The 22,652-nt window shown below is 35.9% G+C and overlaps 1 protein-coding gene across 5 annotated transcripts in view; it reads left to right on the top strand.

Moving 5' to 3' along the window:
* ARL6IP6 (ADP ribosylation factor like GTPase 6 interacting protein 6) overlaps positions 1–22,409 on the top strand; it is a 56,488-nt gene extending 34,079 nt beyond the window's left edge. The window contains exon 5 of one of the 5 annotated variants that reach the window (XR_004350813.1): positions 18,794–20,205. Coding sequence is in view for 4 of the 5 variants with exons in the window: in XM_032638205.1 (XP_032494096.1) it covers positions 4,561–4,693 (133 nt within the window). In the remaining variant the exon portion in view is untranslated. Of the gene's footprint in view, positions 1–1,954; positions 2,035–4,560; positions 8,450–16,033; positions 16,068–18,793 lie in introns of those variants that run through there. The other 4 variants (XM_032638206.1, XM_032638207.1, XM_032638205.1 and 1 more) reach the window with 4 other exon arrangements.
* The last annotated feature ends 243 nt before the right edge of the window (positions 22,410–22,652 follow it).

Genomic DNA, 22,652 nt, shown 5'->3' with positions numbered 1-22,652 from the left:
CCTTACTCTACTTTTCCACCTTACTCTACTTTTCCAACTTTATCTTCAGCTATTTCTCCAGTGTACCTTCTCCTGTAGCCACATATCAGATTATTCTGACATCCCCCAAATAAGCTATGAACTTTGAGATGCCATGGCTTTACTCTTGCTGTTCTCTCTTCCTGGAATGTCATTTTCCCTCTCGGCTTCTCTTCCACTACTACCAGAATTCCTAAGACTCATATGTTAGACGCTTTTGGAGTTAGAGAAAAGCATTTCTGTTCTCTTAAGGATCTGGAATTCTGAGGATATTTAACTAATTTCTTAAAAATTATCTTTGTGTTTTTTATTAGACTAGAACCAGATGGGCCTCAGTTTTCAACGTCTTTATTAGTCATTAAAATTTAATATGAGATGGTATCAGATGAGAGACTTACATATTTGTTAATACAATCCAAAAAATGCAGTTTTGAAATAGGTACATTGTGTGTACATATATATTTGAATTCCTTTCAGTATGTAAGTAGAGATAAGTTAATTTTATATATGATAAATAAGCTATTAAATATCTCATGGGAGTCAGAAATTTAAAATGATCATATGCTTAATAGAAGTACAGTCTGAAAAAGACATATAATAAATACAATGATATTTGATCACATATTAACAGAAACCACAGACCCAGAAAGGCATATATGATAGTGATAATTGGTACAGTTGTTTTATAGTGAAAACCCTGCCTTCTAGTGTTTGTAGAAAATAATGCAATTACTTCAGAAATGGCAGAATATAAGTATTCTCTATGTCACCAGTAGAGTGAGTGCTTGTACAGGGAAACAACTTCTCTACCTTTTGAGAAAGTTGAAATCTTCAGACTGTATTTTCTTAGAAATCAGATTGATATATTTTATTATTTTGCAATATCACACTTTTATAAAAATATCTTTATAATAGGTTATGTATTCTTTTGTTATCTAAAATAAAGTGATGTTAATATAAATATTTTCTTTGATTATATAAAAGTAATATAAGTTCTTTGTTGAAAATTCAAAAGACAAAAAGAAAAATAATGGAAAAACACATAATTAGAGAAAGTGACACAACATTTTAATGTATCTTTCCATTCTTAGCATATTTTTAAAAATTAAAACTGGGATCACAATATACATGTTTGTAATCCATTTTTTATTTAACATTTTGTTGGAACATTTTCTATTCTATTGGAATATTTCTATTCTCTTTCTATTGGAATATTTCTTTGGAATTTTCAATGTTTTAAATATATTTTAAAGACCAATCATTATATATATATCTATCTTTTAAGGGAAATCTAATATAAATGATGGCTAAATTCTAAGATAATTTATTAACGGGTCTGCTTAACTAATTAGAAACTAAAGAAAGGCAAGATAATTGAGACATAAAATGAAGAGACTTCTCTTTACTTTTTTTTTTTTTTGCCGTATGCGGGCCTCTCACTGTTGTGGCCTCTCCCGTTGCGGAGCACAGGCTCCGGACGTGCAGGCCCAGCTGCTCCGCGGCATGTGGGATCTTCCCAGACTGGGGCACGAACCCGTGTCCCCTGCATTGGCAGGCGGACTCCCAACCACTGCGCCACCAGGGAAGCCCTTTACTTTTTCTTTTTACGATTAGGATTATTATTTAAAATACTCCCTGTTTCTAACTACATGAATATAAGGCATGAAGGGAATAAAATAATCAGGTCTAACTGGTTTGTTAAAAAAAAGTCATTTGTTCTCCTTTGCAGATTAAAATACAAGGGCATTTTTAAAAACTAATTAGTAGAAGTGGGAAAAAAATTTGAGAAGACCATGTTTACTATGGCTATCAATTAGTTGTACTTCCCTGGGAACATAAACTCCTCAAGGGAAGAAAATAATAATCTTTATTGATATGTAGTAAATATTAGATGAGACATTTAATGAAATCACAATTTGGATCAATAATTCATTAGGGGAGTTAAGAAATAAAACCTTTGGAGCTTCCCTGGTGGCACAGTGGTTAAGAATCCACCTGCCAATGCAGGGGACAGGGGTTCGAGCCCTGGTCTGAGAAGTTCCCACATGCCGCGGAGCAATGAAGCCCATGCGGCACAACTACTGAGCCTGCGCTGTAGAGCCTGCGAGCCACAACTACTGAAGCCCGCGTTCCTAGAACCCGTGCTCCGCAACAAGAGAAGTCACCGCGATGAGAAGCCCGCGCACCGCAACGAAGAGTAGCCCCCACTTCCCGCAACTAGAGAAAGCCCACGTGCAGCAACGAAGACCCAACGCAGCCAAAAATAAATTAATTAATTTTTTTAAAAAGAGGTCTTGCCTGGTGGCGCAGTGGTTGGGAGTCCGCCTGCCGATGCAGAGCACGCAGGTTCGTGCCCCAGTCCGGGAGGATCCTGCGTGCCGCAGAGCGGCTGGGCCCCTGAGCCATGGCCGCTGGGCCTGCTCGTCCAGAGCCTGTGCTCCTCAGTGGGAGGGGCCGCGGCGGTGGGAGGGGCCGCGGCGGTGGGAGGGGCCGCGGCGGTGGGGGGGGCCGCGGCGGTGAGAGGCCCGCGTACCGCAGAAAAAAAAAAAAAAGAGAAATAAAACCTTTGTACTCATTTAAAAAGTTTTTTTATTTACTGTTTCATATTTGTTAGATATTATCTTAGTTCAGGCTGCTGTAACAAAGTACCATAAACTGGGTGGCTTATAAACAACAGAAATTTATTTCTCACAGTTCTGGAGATTGGAATTCTAAGATCAGGCTGCCAGCATGGTCAGTTTCCGGTGAGGTCCATCTTCTGTGTTGCACATGGCCTCCACCTTGTTGTATCCTCACAAGGCAGAGAGCAGAGAGAGGAAGCAAGCTCTCTTGTGACTCTTTTAACAGCACTCATCCCAAATCCCATTCATGAGGGCTTCACTCTCATGACTTCATCTAATCCTAATTACCTTCCAAAGGCCCCAAATTCTAATACCATCACATTGGGGAATAGGTTTTGACATGAATTTGATGGTAAGGAGATGGACACAAACATAATCCATAACAGATACAGCTTAGAAACTTTCACTTTTACGTAGGCACAGACCTTTAGGAAATAACAAGATGGTTAAAGAAGTTTGCAAGGTGTATTTTCAGTCAGGTACTTAATGGGCTTCAAAGGCGTATTTTAAGAAAGATGGATGTCATGCTCACTTTGCAAAACTTTTCTGGGTTAGAAGGTATACTGCAATGTCAAATATGCAAACTCCATTAGGATGCAGTTACTTTGTGGAAAAGAAAATTTGGGTCAATTGTACTTTTAAATTATTTTCTTAGTTGTTTCTGAAAATCTGTTAAAGTGTTAATAACAAGAGGCAGAGGCAGTAACTTTAGATTCCTTGGAGTATCTATATAGGCATTGCCTACTTCTTGCTACTTTATAATTCATTATCCTGTTTTCCTACACTATTTAATCAACATCTGTAGTTCGCTTCTCATTAGTTTTCCCTGTTTACTCATTGGGTGTTGTTAGTGATTTCCAAGCAGGCAAATTTAGCAGTGTATATGTAATCAATATTTCACATTATGGTGATCTGCTTTAATTATAGTTTCCAGGAGTTAATGCATATAAATATGTGACCTACCCATGTAAAGATACTGCATTCAGAGAGGACCCAGAGCTTGAAAGAATCTTTGGGTTCTTTCCAGGCTGGGCCGATGGCAGCACCAGAACTTTTTTTTTTTAATATATATATATTAAATATATATTATAGTTTTTAATAAATTTATTTTGTTTATTTTTGGCTGTGTTGTGTCTTCGTTGCTGGTATGGGCTTTCTCTAGTTGCGGTGAATGGGGGGCTACTCTTCGTTGCGGTGTGCAGGCTTCTCATTGCGATGGCTTCTTTTGTTGCAGAGCACAGGCTCTAGGCGCACAGGCTTCAGTAGCTGTGGCTCGTGGGCTCTAGAGCATAGGCTCAGTAGTTGTGGCACACGGGCTGGGCTTAGTTACTCCGAGGCACGTGGGATCTTCCCAGACCAGGGCTCGAACACGTGTCCCTTGCATTGGCAGGCGAATTCTTAACCACTGCGCCACCAGGGAAGCCCAGCACCAGAACTTTTATTTAAGTCCTCCTGGTTGGGGATGAAGATAGGTATGGATAGGAGATGTGCCCCAAAGTTGCGTTTTTCCTAACAAGTACAACTTTTTAATGAATACTCTAGGATTGCTAGGGATGTCTTAGACATTCCTATTAAAGATTATGGGAGAACTGAGTCTCTGCTAAGTCATCCTTAGGGGTTATCATTTTTATTAACAGATGAAGAAGCTGAGTCCCAAGGAATTTAAGTACCTTGCACAAAGCCAAATAATTTGCATGTGTCATAGCTAGCACCTAACTCTATGTTTATTGTTTTTGTTTGCCCACCTCCTTTTTATTATGAAAAGAACAGGAGGAATTTCACTAATTGAAACAGCATCATTTTATTGACAATTAAAGGCACTTGCTGTGGGCCTTTGCTCTATGACATTTTTGCCAATGCGATATTGCCAAATGCAATTAAAATCTGTTCTTAAAATCTCACTCTTTGTTCTCTCCTTCAGTTTTCTCTCAGTGATCAGAGTTCTCCACTTCAGAATGACTGCTCTTGCATTTCACATTACGTGTGCACAAGCCCCATCTAGTGGTGCAGTGATGTGGCTGCAGGTTTATAATTATCAGCTTGCTAATAAATAACTCAATGATTATAATAGGTCCAGGCTAGGGTAAAAATGTTACTTTATAGTCTAAAAATAAATTTATTGGGGAAATGATAATATATATGGTGGGTCTAGCAAAAAGCACAATGTAGACAGCTCATTAGTTTTGTAATTGAGTCAAAAAAAGTGATATGAAAAATAGTTAAATAAATCATTAAGTTTGTCTATCTTATAGTACTTTTACGTAGAGTCAGAGTTCAAGGACCAAATTTTTTAAGGGCCAGTATTCTTAAATAAGTTAAGGGTGTTACTTCATTATAGGGATAGGACTATTATTTTGTGCTGGTAATACCCACAGAGACTCATTTCCAAGGAGGAAAAACCAATGCTTGTATTTCAAATTATTAAGGATATAGGAACACTTGTTAAAGGAAAAAGTAGACATCATTTTAAGTTTTCTTAGATAGCTTTAAAAGAGACCAAAACCCTCAAAATTATCCCTGAAGTAGCCATTTTGAATTATCAGAAATAAGCAAAATACTGTATTTTTTTATAATTAGACTCAAAATCAAAGTTAGTGTTTGTCTTTTGAGTGCCTCTGAGATGGTCACATCTGTGTATTTCTTAAAATGAGGCAGATAGGAAGGCATAGTTGGATGTTCGTTTTATAGAACTAAGAGCATAAATTCACTTTTATATTGGTAGAGAAGTTTGGTATTTGCTTTTAAATGTATTATTGCTTGTATTTATGACTTATTTGATGTGGGACTTATGGTCAAAATGCAGGGAACCTTTACAATTACTGGTTATTATGTCATGATTTCTAGGGATGTGCTAAGGTAGAGAGTAGTGTCTTCACTAAAGCCTGCTTAAAATATAATTTATAGAATTTGATTGGCAATCTACAGTGTTTCATAGTAAATATACAAACCAGGGGCTACTGCTGATGCTCTTGGTCTTTTTGTCTAGATCACTCTGAATTATTCACCTTTATGTTTCTTCTTCCAACCCCTAATGGTATTTGGTAAATATCAGGACACTCACTGTCAATAAACACATGCTTTTACTTCAGTTTAAATTTATTTTTATGCAGCTTTTTTTTTAAATTGTATTTTCTTACAGTGGTATTCGGTATTTGCAAAGTAAATTTGAAGTAAGAAAGAAATGGGAACAGTTGATTTTCATTCGAATTGCTTTTTGGTAAACTGTTTTTGGTAACTATTTTACAGAATAAAAATTAACACATGTGATCTGATACTGTTTCATGTGTTATTTTCTGTGTAAAGTTCTGGATGTAATCAAATGCTGAAATATTTAAATCTCCATTACATTTGTATATGAATGTGTTTGTTGTTACTATTGTAGGAGGGAAGCAGATTCAGGATTTAGGATTGCCATTGCTGTATTATAATAATACCCTTTCTACTCAACATTAAGTTTATTTTTCTATGTTATTAAAGGGTCTTCTCTGACTTCTTGCTCTTCTTGACATTAGGGGCCTTAATTATTGGGGGTTAAAATACAGTACAAAACAGAATAGTAAAATCATAATAGAAGAGGTGTTGTGGGTTCTTGGGCAGTAATGTAAGTCTTGAAGGTCAGGAAAAGTGGGTGATTTAGTATTTAAATTAGAAGTTTCTTTTCTAAGCACACTAGATTTAACATTGAGCACAATAAATTGATGCTATGACTCTTTCATACAGACTTTGGAGGGCTGCCTCTTTGTCAGATCAGATTCTTTATCGCCATGGACTGATGAAACAGATATCAGATGGCTAATTGCAGTAGGAGAGGAAAAACTACTGACAAAAGAGATAGATCAAGAACTTGGCCTTGATATTTGAGTATCGTGAAGTTTCATTATCTAGGGACTGTTTGGAGCCATCAGTTGTAATGCTGTCACTATTAATGAATGTATTGATGGCACCACACTGTGGCTTATTGAAGTGAAGGGTTAAAATATATGCGTGTCTTATAAAATGTATTCCATTAAAGTTCTGAATGGAGACTTAAATAGATGTAACAAAATCTTATAATAACTCATTAAATATTCTTGGTTTCTTTGTTATTTTCATAAAGCAATATAGCTAGTAAGTGTTTGCACCTGTTTGCTATGGCTTTTGCTTATGCTAATTTACAATGTGTTACGTTTGGGCTGCTGAAAAGATACGGGTATCCATATGTACAGAATAGCACTGATAAGAAATACATAAGAGATAGCACGTGGCAGTGTTGAACTTGGAACCCTTTCTGTGTGTTCAACAATCTTTATAAATTACTAGGCAGTCTGGTATATTAAAAAGGGCTTATAGGTCAGGAAGTGACTTCCAAATGCAGGCTATACCATATACTGCCAGAAGAGCTTTTGAGAAAGTCAGCTGGTGTCTCTGAGCCTTAATTTCCTCTCTCCAAAATGGGTTAAAAACAATGATGCCTACCCTCATAGGCAATAAGTATAACTTTACTAGTTAAAGCAACAGATACATCAGATGATAAAGCAGATACGTCCCAAAGCTTTTCTTTCCTTTCCTTGAGATTTTTCAAGCTGGATATCTGACTGTGGCCTACCACTGGTTGCCAATTATCTTTTGTTGAGTAATTGTTATTTATCTTGAGATCTTTATCCTTTTGGTTTTTCTCCTTTTTATTCTTTTGATAATAAGATGCTCTTTCTTGTACGAAATTATGCTGATAGTAGATTGTAGTGGTTTTCAAACCTGTTCCTGGCAAAACAAGTTTGACAACAAAACATGGAGTCAGTTACTTCCTTTTTAAAAAAAAAAAAATCATTTTTAAACTGACTCATGAAATCTAAAGGCTTGGGAATCCCATTTTTCTTGTACTTTTTGTACTGTTTGGCCTGACTTTCTAATGAATAAGGACTTTGTCTAACCAAGGTAGTGTCCAGGACAGATAGATATCCTAAGGCATTTTGCTACCTTGATATACTGGTGAATAAAGTTAACATGTCTGACATAATTCAATTTGCAACCAAGTAGACTGCTGCATATAAGTAAAGTAGACTGTAGGCTGGTATGCAGTTTCATCCAACCAGATATACATTTATTTCTCTCTGACTGATTTTCAGGGAGTTGTAGTACAATGAGAGATATCTTAAATGTATACATTTTAATTCCATGTTAAGGAACTTTGTTCATTGTTAGGATCTTTCAGAGCCTGTACGTTATTAAGTTAGTTAATATCACACCAGCAAAGCATAGGGTTGTGATTCAATTAAAAGTTCTAGTTGGCAAAATTCTAGATGAAGAACTTCAGTGTATATATGGAGGCATAATTATTGCAGAATTGAGATCCAGAAGGGATTAAAGAGATCATAAAGACTAACCTTATGCTTGAGAAGCAGAAGTAGGACCAGAGCCGTTGGCAGTATAGCTAGGAAACTTATTGCTAAGGAAAAGAAAGCCTTTTAAAAATGAGGAAACCCTTCATGCATTGTTGGTGGGAATGTAAATTGATACAGTCACTATGGAGAACAGTATGGAGGTTCCTTTAAAAACTAAAAATAGAACTGCCATATGACCCAGCAATCCCACTACTGGGATATACCCAGAGAAAACCAGAATTCAAAAAGACACATGCACCCCATTCTTAATTGCAGCACTATGTATAATAGCCAGGACATAGAAACAACCTAAATGTCCATCAGCAGACGAATGGAAGAAGAAGATGTGGTACATATATACAATGGAATATTACTCAGCCATAAAAAGGAATGAAATTGGGTCATTTGTAGAGACATGAATGGACCTAGAGACTGTCATACAGAGTGAAGTAAGTCAGAAAGAGAAAAACAAATATCATATATTAACACATATATATGGAATCTGAAAAAACTGGTATAGACAATCTTATTTACAAAGCAGAAATAGAGACACACATGTAGAGAACAAACGTATGGATACCAAGGGGGAAAGGGGGGGTAGGATGAATTGGGAGATTGGGATTGACATATAAACACTATTGATACTATGTATAAGATAGATAACTAATGAGAACCTACTGTATAGAACAGGGAACTCTATTCAGTGCTCTGTGGTGACCTAAATGGGAAGGAAATCAAAAGAGAAGGGATATATGTATACGTATTGCTGATTCACTTTGCTGTACAGTAGAAACTAACACACTTTATATTGTAAAGCAACTACAATAAAAATTTAAAAAAAAAAGAAATTAAAGAGGGGACATCACTACAGATCCCATGGACATTAAAAGGATAATAAAGGAGTATATGGGGAAAACAAAATAAAAATGAGATAATCCTTAAAGCTGAAATTTTGCATTCCATTATAACATATTGTGTAGATTGATAAATCAACTTGCTCCATTAAAATGGTGGCTACTTTATAACTGATACTTATTCATAATGCACATCATTAGCCTAATTACAGGGCTAATGAGGCAATGGAGTAAATGCTCAAAATGTTCAACATCAGTTTCTAGGTATTAAGAATGATACATTATAGCTCAACATTAAGTGTATACATTTATACTTTTTTCCTCACTTTTTACATCTTTTAAGTATATGTTTCTCCAGATAGTCTTTACCTCAGATTTATCATGAAACCTTGAAGCCAGTAGTCATTTTTCTAACAACTTATATATATATATTTTTTTTTTTTTTTTTTTTTTTTTAATTTTGTTTTTTGCGGCACGCGGGCCTCTCACTGTTGTGGCCTCTCCCGTTGCGGAGCACAGGCTCTGGACGCGCAGGCTCAGCGGTCATGGCCCACGGGCCTAGCCGCTCCGCGGCATGTGGTGTCTTCCCGGACCGGGGCACGAACCCGTGTCCCCTGCATCGGCAGGCGGACTCTCAACCACTGCACCACCAGGGAAGCCCACGACTTTATATTTTAATAGCATTTTCTATTTTAAATAATAATTGAGAAATTTATTTGCTAGGACAGTGACTGATTTAAAATTTCCCCTTACTGTTTTTTTTTAATGATTACAGAATTAATACATGCATCACAGAATTATATAACTCAGAAAGTTAAAGGCTGCAAAATCTTATTTTAAATAACTCTGAACTAACGAGTGTTAACAGACTGGGGATTATACCTCAGATTTTTAAAAAATCTACACATGCAAATACTTCTGTTTTTATAATAGTATAATCATATCACACATATTTTTAAAATAATTCTATTTGTAGTCTTGATTACTAAAACCTTATGACTGTGTTTGTGTGTATATATATATATATATATATATACACACACACACATATGTATGTGTGTATATGGTTTGTGTGGTGTATGCATTTGAAATACATCACTCCACCCAAATATAACTATACCTTAAAATCTGGTAAACTAGCTAACATGATAGTTTTAGTCTTATTCTCTGGTACTTGATTCTAAAAAATATTTTGCTGTATTTTATCCTGACAGGTTACTTTGAAATACAAATGTATTAAAAAAAAAGAAATACAAATGTATATATGCATACACACTTATACAATATGTCCAATGTGTAGCCACTGTCCTAGCAAGGTAAATATATACAAAAAGAAGAGAGGGACAAATGGGAGAACTTTTTTTTTTAATTCCTGCATAGTCTTACCTGATTTCTTACTTGAGTTATCTGTCATATAACATTTTAAAGAAGTCAAAATCTGTATGGGAACATGATGATACAATGAAACAAACAAGTTTTTAAAGTGTTTGTTCAACTTATAGTTTTTTTTGTTTAAAACTATAGTAGCTTTTGAAATTTTCATGTAGAAGGCAATTGGGATAGATTTTTCAAGTGATGATCTCCTGGGAAATCTCTTTGCTAATTTATATATTTCCAGATAGTGGTAGTATTCACTTTGAGGATCTTAGAATCACCAGAAGTTCTAGCTGAAGAGAGATTCTGATTCAGCATGTCTGGCGTGCGGTCTGAGATTCTGAATTTCTAAGAAAGTCCCAGGCAATGCCAATATATTGCTGATCTCTGGAGTACACTTTGAAGAGGAAGGCTTTAGGACAAAACTTGGCAAACTTTTTCTGTAAGGGTCCAAGTGGTATTTTTGGCTTTGTGGGCCATGTGGTCCCTGTTACAACTCTTCAACTCTGCCATTGTAGCACCAGAGCAGCCAAAGACAATACTTAAAGGAATGAGTGAGACTATGTTCCAATAAAAAGAAATAGGTGGCAGGATAGGTGTACCTTAGCTTGCCAAGCCCTCCTTTAGGAGACGACTCTGAAATTAGATATTGCTTATAAAAAATTTCTAATTTTTGGTTAAAAAGTATATATATGTTTATATATATTCAATGTAAGATGGAGTGGGCTTGTTTGTTCAGGTTAGTTTTATAGTTGTTAGGATGTAACACACATTTCTAAAAATCTCATTTTACACTAATTTATACTAACTTATAATAATTACTGCACACCTAAATGGTAAACATAATAACTTTTCCTGAATATCTGAGTTGTAATGAATAAATGATGATGATGAAGTAGTGATGAAAGGTCGGCTAAAGGCTGTTAGAACGAACAGGAAAGCTTACAATTTGAATATGTTTAAAATTATAACAAAATAAATGAGACAGTTATTAAAAAACCCATTGTATTAATTTTAGTCACTTCTTTTAGATTGCGAGTCTACAAGTTACTTCCTTGCTAAGAATGGGAAGAATTTTTCAGGGTTAAGAAATAGACTAGGAACTGTAAGTAAAACTAGCTTCCTTTTACCAGGCCTTGTACAGAGAAGGAAGGATGAAGTGCCTGCCCTGTAAAATTGCAAAGTTATAGAGGTCAAAGAAAGGTCAGGTAGGAGAGAGCCTGGAACTAACGAAATGTTAAAATAGCAGAAGACCTCAAATCCATTCTAAAGTAGGCCAAGGGCTGTGATGTTCCATATAAAATGGATCAAGAGGCAGAGTCGAATCATCCAAAGTAAGATCTGAATAACTAGAGTTCACAACCTTTGTAGTCTGAACTAGAATCGTATTAGCTAGCACTATCCATCATCCATCCGTCTATCTTACATCCCTTTCCCATTTTTTTCTGTAGCTATTCCAAATCTTCACTTTGCATTTTAGTTTTCAGTGGACTTCACTTCCAGTTTCATGAAAGGTCATCATGAGAGTACTTCTTCCTTCCCTCCCCCTTTCATGATTACGAACTTAAATTTACATCCACTTTCATCATACCACCCATTCCTTTTATCTCAGAATAAAGTGTTCTTCTCCCAATTGTACTTAATTTGTTGTAGATCCACCGCCCCCCCTTCCCACTGCACCTCCCCTTTTCATATATCTTCAGCCTTTCCTTTTATATCCAATATTCTTGTTAGGATATTTTTTAAACATTCAAGTTTCTCCTGTGTTAGAGAAAAAAATCCTCATGCCCAGATCTCTCCATAGCTAAATATCTTATAAGACTAGAGAAGAGATAGTCCCTGTTTCACAGTGACTGTAGGTGCTACCACGTGTGTCGTGTGTTCACTCCTACACTACAATTTTTCTCCTTGAATTGCCTGCAGAACTCTTAATTACAAAATTTAACTTTCATTTTCAATCCCTTATTTGAAATGGTTTATCATTCCTTTTCGAAATGCCTTTCTTTCTTAATTTCTCTGGCATCACTCCCTCCTGTTTTGTTTTGTTTTCTGTCCAGCTTTCTGATCACTATTTCTCACTTGTGGAATCCTGCTTCATAAGCTACTACTTTAAGTAGCAGAAGTCTGGCCAAAGATTTCTGAGTCTGTCTAGCCTGTCTTGAGCCTCTGTCCTGAGAATCTTCCTTTTGGTTTTCATTTGTATTTCCTGTTGCTTACTGGGAGTTTTTACTTCAGTGTCCCACAGGTATTTGCAGTTTAGCACATCTAAAATTGACTTCATTATTTCCCACTTCCCACCGACCTGTATCTTCTTTTGGGTTCCCTATCATGGTGAACGGTGTTTCATCCAGCCAGTAACTCAAATGAGAAACCTGGCATCACCTTCAGTTCTTCCTTCTCCCCCAGTACCTCCAGCCAGTCAAGGATAAAAAATAATGGTTGACATTTATTGTGTTTATGATCGTGTGCTCAGTAAATGGGAGGCACTGCAACAAGTGCTTGTTAATAGTAACTCATTTAGTCTTCACAGGAACACTAAAGAGAGGAATTATTAACTTTATTTTAAAGATGGGGAATTAGATCTCCAGGTAGGCTAAAGTAGTCCTGTAAATAATAGAGCCATGTTTAAACACCCTGTGGAATGAAAGTTAGCTTTCCAAGTCTTTCACTCTCACCATACCAAACTATTAACCATTTCCTGCATTCTCCATTGTGTGTTGCTTCTGCACATATTGTATTTGTTTAGAACTCTAAATTAGTCATACTCAGTTTTAGCTCAGGTGTTGACTCTTCTTTAAAATCTCTCCCCTTCTACAAATCAAATGGCTCCTTTGTCTTCCAGGTAATGCTGTCTACAGAACTTTACTTAGCGCACTGTGTGACTAGACACATCTTTGAGGACAACATTGATTCTTGCTTACTTCTCTGTCTCCCATATATAATGCCTGATATAGGAAATTCATACTGTAAATTTTGGTGAAGTAAAATAATGGAAAGTTAAGAAAATTATAAAATAAAGAACTTTAGAGTATAAAGGGTGAATGTAATATATGTTGTTTTTTTCTAAATGAGAGACATAGCATTTCCTCAGTGAAGAAAGCTTTCTCTTTGAAATTCTAACCCTTATTTCTTATATAACACTGGTAAAGTTATTTGGAATACACACAGTTCCCCAGCAATTTCTGTAAGTAATTTGTTGTATCATTTTGTGTTTCTGAAAGAAACATAAAAAATGCTTGGTAAGTGATTGAAATATGGTGAGGTTTAGTATTTTCTTTCAGATTTTGGGTTTGGGTTAAGAACTTTTGACTCCAGATAAAGAACTGATAGTTACTCCAACCAAGCTCACACAGCTTAAAATTCTTTAGGAATTAGAGATTTCTTGGCTAAGTATAGAATGAGAAATAAAAGGCAGCTCAGATGTGTGAAGAAGGAATAGATTAGTACCAGCTAGTTCATCCTGTCTCCTACTGAGCCAGTCAGACACAGAAACAAATAGCCAGCTGGTTCTTAATGTAGGACTTTAATATAATTTCCTATTCTGACAAGCAGAGAGCTTTCTGCTTAGAGCAAAATCAGTTGGCAGTGATGCTACTGTATTAAATTGCAGGAGTTCTGTCATAAAAACATGTCTGAAATGTGGGAATATATGTGAGGGAAAGGAAATACAGGAATTAATATGGTAAGGAATGAAGATTTCAAGAACGTGGAGTCTAGTATGTAGTACAGAGATTCAGTTTGGAGTCAGCCAAACCAAGGCTAGAGTAAAAACAATAAACAACATGAAATGAAAAAAGAGCTGCTAATCTGTTTGGTCTCTCTCTTAAATAAACAAAGGTAATTTATATGAAACTTTTGACAGTGGCTTATTTAGTGCTTTTATTTGTGGTTCAAAAGTAAGAGCATAGTCACTTAAATTGCCAGAATCATTGAATTAATTTGAATCTTAAATTTGACATGTATTCCATTCCTGAATAAATGAAAATAATTAAGGAATATGATGATTTACTCACTTTACAAGTTTCTGTTAAATATAAATATATTGCTAGAAAGTACATTTCCAGACTACAAAATCTAGATATAAATAGTGGAAGTCTGAGTTCTCTAGTGAATTATAAAGGGAGGAGTGATTATGAACTCATAGGAAGAGGGTAATACCAAGCAGAAATGCACACAAACCTATAATTCTTCAGTCTCATTCTTCCCTCCACCTCCTGAGTCTGCTTGTATGTTATTGTTTTTTTCTCTGTTTTGGATTGGGGATGGGTCTAGATTTAGGTGTTTTACTTAGAAGGAAGGAAGAGTTGAAGTAGAAGACGAAAAGAATTTTTAAAAATCTCATCTGTAGCGAAGCTTTCTTTTCTGTACTAGATAGTGGCTAACATTTATTGATCATTTGGTATGTGCCAGACACCTGATTCTCATAACAACTTTATAAGGGTAGATTTTATTTTCATTTCCATTTTGGGAAATTGAGGCTCAGAGGTCAAACAATTCTGGCTTCATACCCCTTGTAAGTGGCAAAGCTTGGCCCTCAAACCATCTCTGTTTAGCTACAGAGCTCGAACTCTTAACCACTAATAGGAACCACATAAGTACTTTTTTGTAGGATTCTTTATTCTTAGAAGGGAATTCTTTAGAACTAAAACAAAATAGTACCTTTTTATAACTAATCTTTTAGGATATGGAAATAGTTCTATTATAATGAGCCTTTCTTTGTAACCATGTTTTCTCTAGTAATTTTTTTTTTATTGAACAATATCTCCCATTTCCATATTGATTTCAGAAATGTATTGCAGTGGACTAGAACTTTATCTCAGGATAATAAAATTCACATTTAGGAATCCTAACATTTACTTTGGGAAACATTCTGGTTTTGTCATTGAGTTCTCTGTGTATTTTTCTGCCTATTTTTAAATGGTCAACTGAATAGTCAGGTCTTAAAATTTTGGATTAGTATGTTAAATGAGGTCATATATTAATTTTCATTATATTTGTGTGTCTCCTTGATTGATTCTTTGGGACTAAAATATTTATGTATTGATAGTTATACTCCCTACATCAGTTTCAGTTTAAGCACAGGTAATGTTGATGAATTAACCAATTTTAATAGGTTCCTACCTACTAAAACTACATAATCTCATTCAAGTGTTATTACTTATTCTGTGTTTGCTACTTGAATAGTCATAGAAATTTAAAACTGTAAGGGATCTTAAGTTTATCTGATCCAGTCCTTTACTTGATAACCATGAAATCTTAAGTGTGTAAGTTCACTTCTCCTGGTTTTGTCCTTTTCCCTTTATACCACAGTATCTCATTTGCTAGTCCATTGCCACATCTTTGAAAATTGACATCAAGGAAAGTTGACCTTGTTAACTCTGTTATTTGCTCTGCTCTCTTGTATTTTATATCCAGTTGACAAAAAAGGATTTTGAGCAAAGGGGTATTTTAGGGAAATTAATCTGTACAATATGTTTTAGGTATAAGGAGAGAATGACTTGGAAAGAATTTCATCATGAATTTATTTTCTCGGTCACATTTATATATGAAATAATAATTGGGCAGTAAATACATTAGTTATGAGAAAAATAACTGTTAAAACCACAACAACAAAATCTGTAGGTCCATTAAAATTAAAAAAGACTGACAATACTAAATGTTGGTGACACTGTGGAGTAACTGAAACTCTCATAGGTTGTTGGTAGAAGTGTAAAGTAATCAACTATTTGGGGGAAATGTTTGATGCTTTCTACTAAAGCCACATTTATCATACATCTACCTTATAACCCAGCAATTGCATTCCTAGGACTTCCCAAGAGGAATGAGTGCAGATGCTTACCACCCACCACAGGTGTGTACATAGTATCATGTTCATAGTAGCTCTCTTTATAGGAGCGCCAAATTGGAAACAACCTGAATTCCCAGTAGTAGAATGGATAAATAAATTTTGGTATTTTTATACAATGGAGTACTAAACTGTAATACAGAAGAACACACCAGTGCTACTACAGCACCATGGATGAATTTCACAAACACTACTGAGAGAAAGAATGCAGACACAAAAGAATACATCATGATGCCATGTAAATGGAGTTTCAACAGCAGGTGAAACAAGTCATCATGATAGCAGACAGTGTGGTAGTTATCTGAGGGTTTGAGTGAGGGAAGGTGGATATTGACAGGGAAGAGGAACAAAGGAGCTTTCTCTGGTGCTAGAAATGTTCTGTATTTGATCTGGATGGTAGGTACATGAGGGTATACCATAATAAAGATTCATTGATCTGTATATATGTTAGGCATTTGCACTTTGCTGTGTATATTTTATTTTTTTTATTTTTTATTTTTTTTGCGGTACACGGGCCTCTCACTGTTGTGGCCTCTCCCGTTGCGGAGCACAGGCTCCGGACGCGCAGGCTCAGTGGCCATGGCTCACGGGCCCAGTCGCTCCGCGGCATGTGGGATGTTTCCGGACCAGGGCACGAACCCGTGTCCCCTGCATCAGCAGGCGGACTCTCAACCACTGCGCCACCAGGGAAGCCCTAGTGTGTATACTTTAAAAAGTAAAATGCATATATATAAAGAGAGATTGAGTAAAATAGGCACCATACTTAGTCATAATTTTTCAATTCAAAATGTGCCCTCTACAAGAAATAAATGAAAGGCTTTGACAAAGGGGAATCAAGATACCTTCAGCTTTTTACAGGACTTCAAAGATCACAAGAGGCATAGGAGGGAAGACTTACCAGGAGTTCTCTGTATCTTCCTCGGGAGGAAAATCATGGTGGGTGTTTGAAAAGGAGCTTTAAATCAAGCGATTTGTCAAAGATTTTTAGTCCCTTGCCTGGCAGTACATGTGTGACAATGGCTACAACGTTCCCAGTGGGAGTATGGTGCGTTTGAGATGGTAGAAAGACTAAGAATCACTGCTCTGGAGTATTTCTTCATTGCCATTAGATTTCCTTGTTGTGCCTGGTTTGTGACGGTCACTAAGCATTTGAGCTTGTATATCTCAGTAAAGTTCAATTATATCAACATTGTAGTTACTATAATTTCCTAAAGTTCAGTAAACTGTACTTTAGAGATTCTTCTATTTTTGTGGGAATGCAGGTTCTCAAACTAGTAGAAAAGAACAATTAACTCCTGAAATTCTGTTCCATGATTAACTTTGTTAGTATGAATTTAAATGTTCTCAGGTCAGTAGTATTTTTTTTTTTACAGTGAATGATAATGCTGATAGTTATGATTAGATTTCTTTTTACTAATCAATTTTTGGAGGAATTCTTTTTTTAAAAGGAGCAAAGCATTTAGTGTATCTATTTTACTTTACCGTACAGTAGGTAATACAGCTAGGTAGATTAGCCCTTAATGGCACATGAGAAGCATCTTAAACTAGTCGCAGTTGAGTAAGATTGAGTGGAGAGAGTAAATAATAACTCCCATGGACCAAAACAGGGGGCCATCAGGATACATCAGGGTCTTCTATAGTCTCAGGTGAATGCAACGGGGTTGTTCTTCGAAGAGAGTATCTTCTATACTCTCTGCCACTGATCTTACTGGACTGGAAATCATTATAATGAGGTGTCTTCGGATGTTAATGTTGATCTAAGTATTTCCCTGTCTTTGATCTGTGCTTAGGAAAGAAGAGGACAAGGGAAATGATAACCCTTCTCAGCCCAGGGCCCTTATTACTTAGGACTTTCCATTCTTAGTACTGCTGGTGTGTACCTCCTCATATGTCCTTAATTTGGATTGCTCCCGTGTGAAGATTCTTTTCTGTCTCTGACACCAACTGGACCCTACCTTCTATTCTTTTTAGTATGTCTCATCCTTATTAGGATAAGCAAAGAGTATTATTGCAATACAATTAGTGCAAGGAGTGTTAAGAAAATGTAGTAAAATTGCTGCTTGATAGAGGGAACAAATGTCACATGAGCTATTTGGCTCTCATAGTAACCATTAAACAGTGTCTTTGCTGACACCTAGGAACTCATTGAAAGCCACTTAAGTAACCTATTAAGTTGAGAAATGAAATGTCTATAAAAGACATAATCTGATTTATGACTCACATATGGACAAGTGCTGTTTTTAGTGCTCAAAGAAAAAGTAGAATTCCTTCATGTAATCTAAAAAAATGGTACAAACAGGACAAATACTTGAAATAATATGTATTTTAAGTTATAAGTGAGAACAAGAGAGTGGGGAAACACAATGCTAATTTAAATGAAAGAACATGCTTGTAGTGTAACAAGATATGTACCTTAGAATTAGGTGATGGTACACACATGTGACTATGAGGCACAGTAAAGAAGTTATAGGGATCAAAGTGAGCATTTTGCTCTAAGTAATGAAATTGAAAAAATTACATTTGATAACCAAGACTTATATTTGACAGATCTATTACTAATTCTGAAGATGTCTAATACTCTTTTTTAACTTGTATATTAATGTATAAAAGATATTTGGGAAACATGTTTCCAGATTCTAAGCATATTTGATAAAAACTGATGGTGTTTTTGTTATACCAAATTACATTTTCCTTTTTTCGTTTGTTTTTTTCTCCCCCTAGGAAACTGACTGGACATTCTTTCCACATGGGCTATAGTATGGCAATTTTGAATGGCATTGTAGCTGCTCTTACTGTAGCTTGGTGCCTCATGTAAACCCACACTGAAGCAATATTCTTGACAAAACTTAGTCACGATTGCGTTGTAATAACAGGGAAGAACATCATTGCCTACTCAGAAGACCAAGAAACCTGCTGCTCATTATGTGCTTCAGATACATGTCATATCATCATCATTATGGATGACTTTTTAAGCATCGTTCTAGAGCCTAGGCATTGGGAATATCTAAGTATTAAGTTTCAAGTAATGCTTAAAAGTGTAAGACGTTTACCTCATCTTTTTACTTTTGTGTGCATTGTCCTTATAAGTTGTAGAAAACATTTTAATGGAACTCAAACCCGAAAACTTGGATGCAGAATATCCTGTATCAATGCCTGCCTTTCCATGTATGTGTATATACTACATTTTTGCTAAGAAATACTGATAGTACTGTTTGAGATAGAAATATTTCTTATTTATTCATTATATTAGGAAAGCAAACAATGCCTACTACTTTGACATTTTACAGAAGCTACTTTTAAATCAGAATATTTAGTTTTCGATATATAGAAGGTACATTTATATTTTTTAATGGGCTATGGTTCTTTATGTGTTTTTTTTACATATTTTCCTACTATATCTTGAATTTGTATGTTTTTAAATTGTTACATCTAGGCAAATGTAAATGTTATTTTTTAGCTCGTGCAAACCTTAATACCTACCGTTTTTAATAAGTATTTTGTCTTTTAAGAAAAGCACACTGGCCTGAGTTTAAAACTAAGTAAACTTATTTTAAAAAAAACAACAAAAAAGTTTAATTATTTAAGCCATGAAAATATTCAGGAAATTTAAAGCTATTCACTATTTCCATTTTCACAATTCCAAATATTTACCATGGTGTATATATGATTACTTCAACAAAACTGATATTATCTTGTTTTTAATAAATATAAACCTGAAGTTTTTATGTTTAGAAATGCTTGAACTAGTTTGTTTTTAATCTCCAAAATTTGGTTACCAAAATAGAAAAGGTATTTTGATACAGTGTGTACATGTATAATTTTTTAATGTATAGTTTCCTTATTTTCCTATTTAAATGTTCTTTTGTAATTGTGCTGTTTTGTTTTTTCATAGTAATTAAGACTTAATTGTTCCCACTTCCTTTCTAAATACCTGTTTAGAATAGTCACTTCAATTTTAGAAAGATGGACTATTTTAAATACTGTTTTCCCTGGCCACAGAAAAACCTACATTAGGATAGCATTGTGTAGCAAAACTGCTTATTCAGGCCAAATGGGAAATGAGTATCTGCAGTGTGTTCCTGTTATCTGCTGATTGTTGTTACTGAGTAAATGATTTAATAATGTTTCTAAAAGTCTTAACATTATTTTACTATTCAAAAACCTTTTATTGGAAATGCCAAATGCTGCTCTAATTTAAATTATCTGAAGTGTTTAGATTAATATGGGGGGAGGTGTAAGATATACACACATACATATACACAAATCCCATGGCTTAAGTATTCCTTCCAGAGCGGTTGTCATATGAACCTATTTTCACTTCCTGCCTTCCTCGCCCAACCTCCTCCTTTCCCCCTAACCTTGGCTCTGAAGGGATCTTCTCTCCACCTCCCAAGTCGTCCCCCCTCCCCCACCCCATCATCAAATTTGGATAGCTTCTTCCAGATCTTTCTGTCTTATGACTAAGAAAAATATAGTAGACCCTTTACATGCAAATATCTGTAAGACATTATATCTATATATAATATAGATATATATCTGTAAGATACTTCTTCCGGAGCTCTGTTTCTTTTGGACTAGCACTCCTCTTTCTTGGGAAATTTCTCTCTCCAGTCTAACATAGAATCCAGATATAAACTATCCTGCTTCATTAGCAGAGTGATTGAGGATAAGTACCTAACCAAAGCTGGGCCAATTCTAGTTTCTTATCTTTTCTGGCCACAGTGATTTCAACAGGAATAGAGACATGACTTAAATTAGGCCAGTCCCTTCCCGGGATTTTTCAAGTTGAAATTAAGGTAAATTAAGCTGGGAAGATACAAGCCCAGGAGATGCTGGCAGCCAGGGTTTAGCCAAACTCAGTGGGAAAGAATAAGGCTGACACTGATGCTACTGATGACATTCCTCTAGTCCCTGAAGCCCAGTGGTGACCCTGCCATTCTTGAAATTGGTTTTCTCACAGTTTTGAAAGCTGGAAGTCCAAGAATAGGGTGCCCGCATGGTTGGGTTCTAGTGAAGATAGCTGTCTTCTCATTGTATCCTACTTGGGTGGGGAGAGAGAGGGCTAGCTCTCTTCCTCTTAGAAAGATTCTAAACCCACCTTGGGGGCTTTACCATGCATAACCTAATTACCTCCCAAAGGCCCCACCTCCTAATACCATCCTGTGGGGAATTAGTTTCAACAAATGAACTTGGTGGGATTTGGGGGGCACAAACGTGGAGTCCACAACAATATCCAGTACCAAAAGTGGGGTCTTTGAAAAGATAAGATAGACTTGGACTTCCCTGGTGGCACAGTGGTTAAGAATCCACCTGCCAGTGCAGGAGACATGGGTTCGAGCCCTGGTCTGGGAAGATCCCACATGCTGCGGAGCAACTAAGTCCCTGCACCACAACTACGGAGCATGAGCTCTAGAGCCCACGAGCCACAACTACTGAACCCGTGTGCCACAGCTACTGAAGCCTGTGTGCCTAGAGCCCGTGCTCTGCAACGAGAAGTCACTGCATTGAGAAGCCCGCGCACCACAACGTAGTGTAGCCCCTGCTCGCCGCAACTAGAGAAAGCCCACGTTCAGCATCGAAGACCCAACACAGCCAAAAATAAAAATAAATTTAAAAAAAATTTTTTTCAGGTTCTAAAACACCAAGATAATTACTTATTTTAAAAAAAAGACTTCCAGTGAAACATCTTAAAAGAAATTTTTCCATATTTTTCCGTTTCTCCATTTCTGTTTACTTCATTATATCAGGACCCTAAGGAAAAGGAATTTATTGGAAGGATATCCAGTGACTCTCAGAACTGGTAGGCAGGAATCAAAAAAGTATTAGAGGGTCAAGAAGGAGGAAGCAAGGGGACTATTTGTTAGTGGAAAAGCCTGGTCAGGATGATAAAATGAATCCTTGTCATTTGTTATTGTTCCTTGCAAGATCAGCTCAAGGTTCAGACAGCATCAAAAGTCAATTGTTGGATAAAAATATACACTACATCCAGAAAGACCCCAACTTTATTTTTTTTAATTAATTAATTTTCATTGATGTATAGTTGATTTACAATATTAGCTTCAGGTATAAAACATAGTGATTCAAAATTTTTTATAGATTATACTCCATTTAAAGTTATGAAATGCTGTATTCCCTGTGCTGCACAATATATCCTTGTGGCTTATTTTGTACAAAGTAATTTGCACCTCTTAATCCCTTACTCCTATCCCTATCTTGCCACTCCCTGCTACCCTCTCCCCATTGGTAACCACTAGTTCTCTGTATCTATGAGTCTTCTTCTTCCTGTTATATTCATTTATTTATGTTTTAGGTTCCACAAATAAATGATAACATAGTATTTGATAGTATTTGTCTTTCTTCATGTGAGTTATTTCACTAAACATAATACCCTCCAGGTCCATCCATGTTGTTGCAAATGGCAATATTCCATTCCTTTTTGTGGCTGAGTATTCCATTTATATATTTATATATATATATATATGTAAAACACTTCTTTATACATTCATCCATTGATGGACACCTGGGTTGCTTCCATATCTTGGCAATTGTAAATAATGCTACTGTGAACATTAGGGTGCAT

This window comes from Phocoena sinus, chromosome 7 (genome assembly GCF_008692025.1).
Source record: "Phocoena sinus isolate mPhoSin1 chromosome 7, mPhoSin1.pri, whole genome shotgun sequence".
In the NCBI taxonomy this organism is placed as follows: domain Eukaryota; kingdom Metazoa; phylum Chordata; class Mammalia; order Artiodactyla; family Phocoenidae; genus Phocoena; species Phocoena sinus.
Note: the sequence above shows the minus strand (reverse complement) of the source record. Positions and strands in the feature narration are given on the sequence as shown.